The 12,854-nt window shown below is 45.5% G+C and overlaps 1 protein-coding gene across 2 annotated transcripts in view; it reads left to right on the top strand.

Moving 5' to 3' along the window:
* DDB1 (damage specific DNA binding protein 1) overlaps positions 1-12,854 on the top strand; it is a 682,863-nt gene that overhangs the window by 125,813 nt on the left and 544,196 nt on the right. For both annotated transcript variants that reach the window (XM_069223262.1, XM_069223263.1), the window contains exon 5: positions 7,800-7,914. In XM_069223262.1, coding sequence (XP_069079363.1) covers positions 7,800-7,914 — 115 coding nt within the window. The remainder of the gene's footprint in view (positions 1-7,799; positions 7,915-12,854) is intronic.

Below are 12,854 nucleotides of genomic sequence, written 5' to 3' on the forward strand. Positions count from 1 at the left end.
AATGCCCTATGGATGAACTGGTCAGGAATATTTGCTTACGCTTTTCCTCCTCTCCCTCTCCTTCCTTACCTGGTAAACAAACTCAGTCAAAGCAAACTCAAACTCATATTGATAGCACCAACTTGGGCAAGGCAACCCTGGTACACAACGCTGCTAGACCTATCAGTGGTACCCTGCATCAAATTGCCCAACAGGCCAGATCTGTTGACACAGCACAACCAAAAGATCAGACACCCAGATCCAGCATCGCTGAATCTAGCAATCTGGCTCCTGAAATCCTAGAATTCGGGCACTTACAACTTACCCAAGAATGTATGGAAGTCATAAAACAAGCAAGAAGGCCATCCACCAGGCACTGCTATGCAAGTAAATGGAAGAGGTTTGTTTGCTACTGCCATATTAATCAAATACAACCATTACACACAACTCCAGAACATGTAGTGGGTTACTTGCTTCACTTACAAAAATCTAACCTAGCTTTCTCTTCCATTAAGATTCACCTTGCAGCAATATCTGCATACCTGCAGACTACCTATTCAACTTCCCTATATAAAATACCAGTCATTAAAGCATTCATGGAGGGCCTTAGGAGAATTATACCACCAAGAACACTACCTGTTCCTTCATGGAACCTAAATGTTGTCCTAACTAGACTTATGGGTCCACCTTTTGAACCCATGCACTCCTGCGACATACAGTTCCTAACCTGGAAGGTGGCATTTCTCATAGCCATCACTTCCCTGAGAAGAGTAAGCGAGATTCAGGCGTTTACTATACAGGAACCTTTTATACAACTACACAAAAATAAAGTCGTCCTAAGGACCAATCCTAAATTTTTGCCAAAGGTTATTTCACCGTTCCATCTAAATCAAACAGTGGAACTTCCAGTGTTCTTTCCACAGCCAGATACCGTAGCTGAAAGGGCACTACATACATTAGATGTCAAAAGAGCATTAATGTATTACATTGACAGAACAAAAAACATCAGAAAGACTAAACAACTCTTTATTGCATTTCAAAAACCTCATGCAGGAAACCCAATTTCGAAACAAGGTATAGCCAGATGGATAGTTAAATGCATCCAAATCTGCTACCTTAAAGCTAAACGACAGCTGCCCATTACACCAAGGGCACACTCAACCAGAAAGAAAGGTGCTACCATGGCCTTTCTAGGAAACATCCGAATGCAAGAAATATGTAAGGCAGCCACATGGTCTACGCCTCACACATTCACCAAGCACTACTGTGTAGACGTGTTATCCGCACAACAAGCCACAGTAGGTCAAGCCGTATTAAGGACATTATTTCAGACTACTTCCACTCCTACAGGCTGATCCACCGCTTTTGGGGAAATAACTGCTTACTAGTCTATGCAGAACATGCGTATCTACAGCGACAGATGCCATCGAACTGAAAATGTCACTTACCCAGTGTACATCTGTTCGTGGCATCAGTCGCAGTTGATTCGCATGTGCCCACCCGCCTCCCCGGGAGCCTGTAGCAGTTTGGAAGTTACCTTCAATTATTTATATATGTATCATCTCAACCTTAAATAGGTGCATACTTAGTCACTCCATTGCATGGGCACTATTACTACAATTCAACTCCTACCTCACCCTCTGCGGGGAAAAACAATCGAAGATGGAGTCGACGCCCATGCGCAATGGAGACAAAAGGAGGAGTCACTCGGTCCCGTGACTCGAAAGACTTCTTCGAAGAAAAACAACTTGTAACACTCCGGCCCAACACCAGATGGCGAGCTATTGCAGAACATGCGAATCTACTGCGACTGATGCCACGAACAGATGTACACTGGGTAAGTGACATTTTCATTATTGACTCTTTAGGAGTTGTTCTGCGCTTCTGCGTTTCCATTGAAGACTTCCTTCCTTTCGGAAGGGTTTTACCCTTTTCAGGGGTATTTCTTCTTCTCTTTGAAGATATTTATATCTGTTGTGCATAAGGAGGTTAGATGTTAATACCTCATCTGGGTACATTTGTTTGCATTGTTACCTGACTATAATTGTTGTAGGTTGTGTTCACACTTTTAGAAGTGCTGTCATAAGACTGATTCTTTTATTTCTGAATTTTGTAAATGTTCTGTTTTTGTGTCAACATCTTTTTCTAGTTCATCTGTAAATGACTCTTCATTATACGTCAATTTCTCACCTTGGTTTCCACCACACTACCAAGTGCTTGCTGTTTTATTCAGAGAGATATATATATATATATATATATATATATATATATATATATTTTAGTTGGTTACTACATGGGTGTTTGTTATACTCCTATATTGAGAATATCTTGAAGATGTTTATTTTTTATCATCCCTTGCTACTTTTCCTGGGCAAAAAGATGTTTTTTATTTCAAGTTTTGACTACTTATTTATGGTGCCTTCCACGAGTTTGATGTTGTGAAATATGGTAGGTTCAGCTACATTATAAATGTTCTGTCTTTTTTAATTGATCTAGACAGATTTTTCTCTAGGGACAGATTTTTAATGGTCTCAATCATGGGTGATGGTACCTCCATGCTCTTGACATTTTTAATAACTTTTTCCTACTGTGTTGTGTTTCACAGTTCTTTTAGTAAAGAGTATGTTTTTCCTCATAGGTATTCTTATGAATGCACAGTCTATTTCTCTTTCACTAGACCAGTTTTCTTTTGGTTAGAGGCTCAATATTGTTGGATTGCTTCTGACACATTTGACATTCTAACCTGGATGAGCGTATTCCTATGTTTTTCGTGTCTCACGATTATATTTACCTGTGGTTCCTTTCACAGGTTTTGATGTTGTAGACTATATTATTACTCACCTTGATAATTGAGTGTCTGGTCTTTTTCTCTTATTGTAGACCAGTTTTGTTATACTTAGCTATTTTTTGGACGTTTTCTCTTTACAGTCCCTCCTCTGGGTTTCTATTACTTTTGTATCTGATTCTAAAGTAAGGAATCTGCGGCTAGATGTCTGTGTCAGATAAACCAGTCACTTAACTTCGTTAGCTCATTATCTGGTAGAGACGGGATCTAGCCGCAGGTTCCGTTAATGATCCTACCTGCTCTGCGAACTGACCCCTCTTCGGTCTCAGAAGATTTCGTTAGGTAAATCAACACCTTAAATAAACAATTCAGTGATTATTTGAGACAAGGGTGTATTTGGTGCTACTACACTGTTTCACTTGGCAGTTTCTATTTGTAACTGCATTTTTAGTGCAGAAAATGGTCACCGAAGAGAAGAAACTGATGGCCTTTGGACTCAATGCGCCCCCTTTCCATGCCCCATCCTGCTCAGTGGCCTCAATGAAAAGTTCAGGAGAGGGGCTGCCCTTAAGATGGCGAAAACACTTCATTGGATCTTGTAGTACTGCAGGAGTTCCTCTTAGCTGTCTCTTCTGCCTCCTGCTGGGGAGGTATGGGTTTACAAATGTTCTCCACCTTGGTTTCACTAAAAGGTCGATGAAATAGCACTCCCTTTCCACCAAAATTCTTTTTCACATAAAATATGTCAATATGATGCACCTGGGCGATACCTCATGGTAACTGGTTCCCTAGTAGGTGGCCTCATTAAAGACCAGATTGTCTTCGCTTCACTCAATGTTTGCTTCTTTTCTTCTCAACCCAAACCAGGTGAGACAAGATCAAACCCCAACTTCCACTGAATGCCAAGTCACTTGGGTTCAAACTGGACACCAAACTCGCCCTCAAAGAGCACACTGCCAAAAACCAAAGATGGCCTGGTACTAGCTCACTGGACTAAAAGGCCTTGAAATCACTTTTTTATTATTTATGCAGGAAAAACATTCTCAGTATCCATGAGCACAGCCCCAAGTGTGTTCCAATTTAGAATGGCAGGGCCAGGCAGGAAATAGAGAACACATGATGGGCGAAGGGCCGGAGCTCACAGAATTACATAACAAACCATATTCCTTAATCACGTTCAAAGGCCAATGTCGGAGTGCTTGCAATGCAGGTAGCAGAGAGCTGTTTTAAAGGCGGAAGGACTGCAGCCCACCAATGTAGCGGGGAACTAGCTTTGTAACGTGCCTGGGCGATCACAAGATGCCATCATGGCAGTTGGTGACCTTTGAAAGTGGTGTGGCATAATCTTTTGCTCGAATTCTAGTGAGCAAGCCTGACTTCTCATTTGTTTCAAGGGAGCTCATTCAGTTCTATTTGCCTCACTCGGTCTCAATCTCACGCTGACTCACTCATTTAGGCCAACTCATTCTCAGTTAGTTTAACTCAGTACCACTCAGTCTTATCCATTCTCACTCAGCCCAACTTGATCTCACTCTGACTCACCTGTCACTGAATCCCACCAATTCCCCTCGTCTCACTTTTCCACCTAGTACCACTCATTTCAACTCGCGGTCTCTCTCACTCATTCTATCTCACTTAGTTTTTACTCATTTTCACTCATTTGCATTCAATCTTACTGATTCATTTAATTCCACTGACTCACCTTTTCTCAATCATGCTCACTCTTTCTTACACCGTCCCACTCATTCAGACTAACTGACAAAATCAGTTTACCGATTCTCACTTATGCGGATTCCTTCAGACTGTTACTCAGTCTTACACACAGTAACACTGTCATTGTCCCTCAGTTACTCACTGTCATTCTCCCTCAAAGAAAAAAAATCACTGCCATTCGCCCTCACTAACGAACCATTTACTTAGCTTTAGTAACGCATTATCTGGTAGAGACAGTATAAAGCTGCAGATTCCTTACTTTAGAATCTACCCCAGGCGGGAGCCTAGAGCCGTAAACATTTTTCCACAGCATGTCTGCTCGTCAGAGGAGGGCGACACGCTACTCCGTATCGATGTCGTCCACCGGATGTATCGTCAGCAGAGTCCATAGGAAATGTGTGGGAAATGTGATCATTAAGTAGGGCTGTAATTGGGCCCATGAGAAAAAAACGGTGAAAAAACCCCACGAAAACCAGGATGATAGCAAGCATGCCGAAAACTCAGGACAATAGGACCATAGCTAGCGTTTACGGTTTTCTGTTTCTCCTGAATTTCATGGAAAACAGGCTTTCAGTTGAAACAGAAAGCACACTCTTTTTGCCGTTAGATGGCAGCAGAGTTCCATAATGCTGCACTTGCATTGTCCTGCCAGAAACATACCGCGGTGCACAGTTCCCGGTTAGATGTGACTGGGAAAATGCGTCAGCCATCACTGCCAAATTCGAGCACTACACATACCAGGGGAATATCGGGTGTGAGCTGGAGGAGGCCTACAGAGGTAAACAGATCGTATTTCAATGTGTTTTGTTAGCAGGGAATCGCCTCTCTCATTTTGTCAGCCTGAAACAAGGGTTGCCACAAGGCTTATGTTCTGAAGTCGTGCCACGTACAATAAACTGCTAGAATTAAACCCTGGGGGCATAGAAGGCACGAGGCTAAGCTCATCTTTAAAAACTGCTCGATGAGTCGCCATAGGATTCATTTCTTTTGAAATGGAGGCTCTGTTCAGTTTGTTCCAATGCAGATTTTGTCTTGCATCACCGATTTGAACAGTCTTCCGTCACTGATGATAACCTGTATGAAGCACTCTGACACTCCCTTCTGCATCACTCCACTGTTCACCACTCTGCGCCGCCATTTCAGCCTGACGCTGAATTCAATGCTACTACACTGTATGCCAGTATACTCTGCAACACTACGCAAATGCACTCTACACCCTTCCACGCCACTCCAGTGTATGCCACTCTACACAATTCCACACTCTGCCACTCCACTACACAATACTTTCTGCCACTCCACTCTACAACACTCTACTCTTCGCCATTCCACTCTGTGAATCTCTACGTGCCTGTCCTTTATACCACTTTTGCCATGATGAACAGCCGTTACGCTGATGTACAACATGGCTAAAACACATGGGCAAAACTAATAGCTCTTGAATAAGCAAGACCTATTGGCTTTGCCAGCGCTTATTTTACTGGATGGTATCGCAAAATCAATGACCAGGTTTGGTCCCTTCATCTCGTTCTGGAACTCTATCAATCATAGATTGTCAGGCCCAACTCGGTTTCTTCCACATTTCCTTCAGGTTCCTGGCTATTGCTGTCAGGCTTATCACAGATGCCCCAAGGGTCTTGACTGTTTTCTCCCGTTTGAAAATGTGGCCCTCTGCCTATGTGAACCTGTCAACAGCATTCCTGAAGTCTTACGAGAGGAGCGAATTGTCCAGGCCTATCTCACTTGTCTTTGTCTTGAATGCTGTCTGGAAAGCTTTTATTTTCGGGATGGTGACTTCAGTGGAAAAAGCAGAGCTAATCATGATTTCACCTGTATGTTGGACAGAGCAGTCTTTAGAGCAGAGTGGGATAATATTACTGTCTTTGGTGGACCTATTAAGTGTACCATACTTGGATATATAATTCCGCTTGCCTAAGGGGAGGAGGGGGGCTGCTGGCACTCACATGACTTAATTTGATAGCAGGTATGGCGGTTCAACTCCAGGTGAAGGGGTTTGCAGTAGTGAAGACTCTTAGTCTCTAGGCCCCAGCATGAGCTGCTTTTTTGGGGGGGGGGGGGTAGGGGGGGGGGGGTAGTTCTGTGAGAAAGATAATAGTGCACAAACCCCCTTCTGACTTAATTGCACTACGAGTAGATTCTTTTTCACTGAGGGGAAGAGCCTGAACAGTCAGGAGCGTCTACACAACAGTCCCAGATGTCCTAGTTGGGTAGGTCACACCATCCTCCCCCCCTCATACTAGTCTAGCAGCATAACTCAAGACCGTATAGTGTTAACTGCCGATGTCAAAGTTCACAATAAGATGAAGAAACTGTCTCTCTGAGGCACTGGCACACACCTTAAATAAGAGCCACGGAGGTAAAGAGGGGTGGGGGGCAGCGGGGCACACAAGGCCAGTGCAGGACTTCATTTGTGACAAAGTCCCACTAGAAAATGTAGTCATGTCATTGAAGGACTTCTGTGAGGGCAAAACCGCTCAGCTAATGCCGGACCCTTCCCTCATTCTTCACCACACTGCTGCCGTCTTCTTTGCAGGCCCGGCCTATCAGCAGCGTCAGGTGCGTTTGCTCAGGGCTGATTGACTGTGCTCTATCAGCTGGGATAGCCCTGGTGACAGCAGGGTGCCTGTGGCCACATTCTGCTTAAGAAAGTTCACCAACTTTCACCATCCAGCACTCTTTCTGGTTCGAAAAACCAAGAAGGGTGCATGGCACGGAGTGAGAGCAACCAGTGATTCCTTGAGCGGCCACACCATCGATACTCTTGAGATTGGGGTCTGGTGCCCGCTTCAAGGAGCTCTCTTCTGGTTCAGGAGTACCATCTACTGACTGAACCTCTAGAATCTAGCATCTGTTGTTTTGGCAGCTATGGCCATGTCCCGTGTGGGTGGTGAGGATAGTGGATAAGCACTTTTATTTATGTTTGCATTATGTGATTGAAGACTCTGGTGGTCTGTTAGCTGTTGGAGAATTATTTTATAGTTTGACATGATCATATAAAATCTATACACACTTGTAATGGATTTGAAAAAATCGAGTAAATGAGATGGATCGGTACTCTAATGGGACATTCATGAGGGCAGAGATTTTGTGGTGAAGTCAAAGGTGGAGGCTCTTCTGATGATGTTGGGGATGGAGCAGCATAGTTACGTTTGAGTGTTTGTTTTTTTGGTTGCAATGCCAGTGAGTACTTGTGGTTTTGTTTGTTGTTGATCTTTGTGGTGAGATAAGCCAGGCTGGTTGGGGCGATATTGAAGGGCCCTTCAAGCGAGGTCAAGTTTGCTCATGTGTCTCTTCCATCTTGCAGGATCCACAGGGTCGTCATGTGAAGACCTACGAAGTGTCCCTGAGAGAAAAGGAGTTTAACAAAGGCCCCTGGAAGCAGGAGAATGTTGAGGCTGAGGCCTCCATGGTGATAGCAGGTCAGTGATCTTGTTGCTTTGTGATTTCAGTGCTGTGACTTGATTCATATATCACTCCATTGATAAGAACTGATGCTTTATATGTATTTTACGATACGATTGTACACCACAGCAAATTCAAGATGCTGCCTCTCATAATTCAGTTAATAAATGCAAACAACACAAATGGGACTCATTCGGCAATCAAACAGGTTGTAGTTGCTTTTTTAATGGTCCATCCCTCAACAGGCTTTCATAGCTAGACCTCAGGTCCCATTCTGCGACATAACTTTCGTATTGGTCTGCCAGGTTCCAAAGTTCCTCATGGACCATACACAGTACTTTATTTTCACAATATTTGATCCATTGGTGATATTTTTACAACGGACAGCGTTTGTAGCAGTTCTTGGTACTGTGCTTTGTAAGTGCATCAGCATTTTATGCAATTCCCGAGGTATTGGTCCTTGCTGTACAGTTGCACTTGGTGTAGTTGCATTTAGTGTCAGGCAGTGAGGGCAAAACCTGTCCTTGAATAAGTAATTGATGATGATTGTAACCTAAATGGCATTGTTCAAAACTAAATTTACTGCTGTAAATACACATACTTGGGCATACTCCTGCTTTCTAGGAGCTTGGAGGTTTACAGGTTTTTTTTCTTCAAAGACGTCTTGAGTTAAGAGATGTGCTTTGACTCAGCCCATAGTGGACAATGTGCATGGTCACTGACTTAATTTGCTTTTTCTGCCATCTGGTTCAGGCAAACACGTTTCACGTGTTTTTTCAGACACATGCGGTTAGAATTTGATGCCGATAATTTGAAAGAAACCGTCCGTATTGGATGTTAACAGAGAATGTGGATTGCAAGGACATGGTTGAACGGATTCTCATCCAAGCCTTTGCTGGGCTTATACGACATTTGTAACTTGTGTCTTTCTCTGAACAATGACTCTTGCCTAGCCTTCTGCTCCAAGAAACCAGTAAGCTGCAGAAAGAAGAGGCGTTGGGCGCAGCTCAAAATGCATCGTAAGTGGTTGTCAGAAACCCCTAAATCTTTAGCAAACAGGATATCTTTGTTACCAACAAAGAGGAGGCTGGCCTTTTCTGAACCCCTGCAGCTCAGGCCGCACCCATTCTGAAAAGTCTCCTTGGTGTCTTCCGAACAGGAAGAAGAGGACATGGCACCTAAGACCAGTGGCACTCGAGCCAAGACCACTCCCAGGGCCAGAAGTATGCCACTTGTCTCCAGCACTCGCCCAAGGCTTTACAAGAGGCCTCATGCAGCAGTAGAGCCCTACACCTGTGCGTAAGAGACTGCTGCGTCTGTGGTGTTTGCCACCTTCGGAGTCCGGTGGGCACAAAGAAGTGGCTTTTGAACTGAATAAGGAGCTGCACAAGGGTGTCAACTGCACCAGCCGTCTAGCCCTGCGCAGTCCATGGGTGCCAAACAGCCATGCTTGCACCCAAAGTCATAGTTGTCCATCCTTCAGAGGCCCCAAGAGGAGCTTGACGCCAGGTAAATGCGCCTCTTCATCTGACCCGTAACCAGAAAAATCTCTGCAAAACCATCTCGTCCAAAGTGAGCATATACTGCCTTGCAAAAAGAACCAGTTTCTGACACTCTCCCCCCGGAACTGGCACCAAAGAGGCCTAAAGACAGGGGCACTAGCTTCTTGCGTTATGTTCTACCTCCCTCCACATCGCCCACCTCCCCCGTCTTTACCACCACTGCCAGGCACACAAACCCCTCTGCCTCTGGTGAAGTCACCTGAGGGATCCACATAGACCACACCGTTTCTGATCCAGGCAGTCCCTTTGGTCTTGTTGGTACAGGCCTGCAGAGGACCCAGAGAGGGCTACAATGTCAGAGTATCATCCCCCCTGCCACTACCATGGCCTATTATGAGATCATTCAGTGAGCCCTGACTTTCAATAAAGTAGATGTACAGAGACACTTTCCAAGTCGAAGCGTACGGTGCAGCTCCTACCAATGCTCAAAGGCTTGCTTAAATCCCCTCTTGATGCTTTTACGGAGCCCCCCTAAAGATGAGGATAGGAACACCCAAGGTGGAAAAGTACAAACCCTCTCCCAGTAACCCTGTATACATACATGAGCTTCCTGCCTAACTCCACCTCGATTCCTTATTGAGTCCTAAGGTGTTGGAAATGGCCCTTTTTGCAGGGTTATCCCCAAACTTTTTGCCCTCTTCCTATTTTTTCAGGTCTGTTTTTGCTGGTTTATTGTCTCTGCGCACTTTACCACTGCTAATCAGCGCTAAAGTGCAACTGCTCCCTATAGAAATTGTACTGTTGATTGATTTATCCATGATTGGCATATTTGATTTACTGGTAAGTCCTTAGTAAAGTGCACTAGAGGTGCCCAGGTCCTGTAAATCAAATGCTACTAGTGGGCCTGCAGCACTGGTTGTGCCACCCACATAAGTAGCTCTGTAATCATGTCTCTGACCTGCCACTGCAGTGTCTGAGTGTGCAGTTTTGACTGTAACTTCGACTTGGCAAGTGTACCCGCTTACCAGGCCTAAACCTTCCCTTTTCTTACATGTAAGGTACCCCTAAGGTAGGCCTTAGGTAGCCCCAAGGGCAGGGTACAGTGTATGGTTAAGGTAGGACATATAGTAATGTGTTTTATATGTCCTGACAGTGAGATATTGCTAAATTCGTTTTTCACTGTTGCAAGGCCTGTCCCTCTCATAGGTTAATATGGGGGCTACCTTTAAATCTGATTAAAGTGTAGATTCCCTTTGGGAGCGGATGGACATGTGGAGTTTGGGGTCTCTGAGCTCACAATTTAAAAATACATCTTTTAGTAAAGTTGATTTTAAGATTGTGCGTTTGAAAATGCCACTTTTAGAAAGTGAGCCTTTTCTTGCTTAAACCATTCTGTGACTCTGCCTGTTTGTGGTTTCCCTGTTCTGGGTCAGTTTGACAGTTGGGCTGTTCATACCTCTCCTCTAGACAGTGACACAAAGGGGGCTGGGGTGTAGCCTGCATATCTTGATTAGCTGTCTGTGTTGGAGAGGGGTAGAGGGGAGGAGTGGTCACTCACACCTGAAAGGACTGTGCCTGCCCTCACACAATGCCGTCTCCGACCCCCTGGTGAGTGTCTGGGCCTGGCCGGGACAAGGAAGGATCTTGCAAACACTTGAGACTTTGCTTTGAAGTTTGCAAACTTCAAAGGCAGAACTGGGTATAAGAAGCAGACCCAAAACCCCAGACTTTTAGAATCTTTCTGGAATCAAGAGGAACCTCTGCCCAGGAGAAGAGCTGAAGGAGGAGTACTATCCCTTTGATGTGTTGCTTTTCTGGACTGGCCTGCAGTTGCTGCTTCTGCCTGAAAAGAGTGCAAAGGGTGAACTTTGCTGTGTGTCCTGTTTGAGAAAATTCTCCAAGGGCTTGGAGTAAAGTTTGCCTCCTGTTGGAAGTCTCAGGGACACCAGATACTTCAGTTTCCTCGACCTGTAGCACTGTGAACTGTGTGTTTTGTGCTGTTCAAGAGGAGAAACCACTGCCACGCCGCTAATGATGCCGCTGGCCTACACTGTGTCCTGCCGACGCCACATGGAGTCGCATTGCCCCGCTTCGCACGGTGACCCTGGTATCCCCAACACCGCCATCAGACGACTTCACCAAGCTGCTGTTCTCACCGCGACCTGTGGGCCCCACACTCCGGCATCGCCTGCTGACACCGCAGCCTGTGCTTCCCCATCAACGCCACTCCTGCTGACACTGGCGCCGCTGCCTGCTCTGTGGCCCGTGGACACCGCTCGTGAGGTACACAAAGCACCGACCCGTCCCGCAGTCCCAGTCCACCGATGCCTGCACCATCGACTTCTGTGTCGTCACCAGGCATCCTGCCTGCACCGTGGCCTGTGGACACCGCTTGTGAGGGTCACGAAGCACCGTCCCGTGCTGCACCGCTGGCTTGGGCCTACCAATGACAGCGCTTCAGCGACGACGACGCTGCTGCCTGCACCGTGACATGTGGGCACTGCACGTCGCATTGTCCCACTTCGAACTGCAGCCCGAGGCCATCCACGCCGGCAACGCAGCGGCTGGCCTGAACTGTTGGTTTTGTTGATCACGACGCCGTGATAGCCACAGGTGGAGCTATCGACTTCAAGGAACTGTAGTTTTGAGTAAATCTTGCATACCCCATATTTTTCTTACTGTATGTTGGATTCTTATTGTATTTGGTCTTGTTTTATATAACTAAATATTGGCTATTTTTCTAAAACTGCTGTGGTGTCCTTTTGTAGTGTTTTCACTTGTTACTGTGTGTTATGTGCAAATGCTTTACACATTGCTTCTGAGATAAACTTGACTGCTCGGGCCAAGCTACCAAGGGGATGAGCAGGGGTTATCTGAGCGGGTATCTCCCATATACTAACTAGAGTGAGGGTCCCTACTTGGACAGGGTGCAAACCGACTCCCAACTAGAGACCCCATTTCTAACATAATGTTTATTGAAGGACCTCTCTTAAGGCTACAGGTGATGCCCTGCTTTCTTAAAAGGAGAGTAACAAAATAGATGCAGCTGGCAAGAGGGTGGCTGTAGGAGCATTTAGCCACGGGCTTATAACCACTGTTGGGCTCTTCCCCCCGTTATGACAGATCACAGTGGGAGGAGATGCAGGAGCTCGTGAAGCACCTTCCTGAGGAGCTTAGGAAGAAAAGAGAGGAAATAGTGTTTGAGTGCGAGACCATCTGAAGTACAGACATTTGTTGTGAACTCAGTGCTGCAGATGGCCTGGCTCTGTAGCTCTGGGTTTGAATTAGGGCAACCGCAGCAGCAGCTCTTCAACCTCCCATTTAATAGATAGAGAACATCTCTTTGGGCCCCAGGTTGATGAGATACGGGACAAATCAAGGAGGACACGGTTTGCCAAAGCTAAGTGTATCCTACAATCTTCAGCTGCTGTGGGGCTCTTTTCTGAAACAGTGGC

The sequence above is a fragment of the Pleurodeles waltl genome, chromosome 3_1, assembly GCF_031143425.1.
Source record: "Pleurodeles waltl isolate 20211129_DDA chromosome 3_1, aPleWal1.hap1.20221129, whole genome shotgun sequence".
Lineage (NCBI taxonomy): Eukaryota > Metazoa > Chordata > Amphibia > Caudata > Salamandridae > Pleurodeles > Pleurodeles waltl.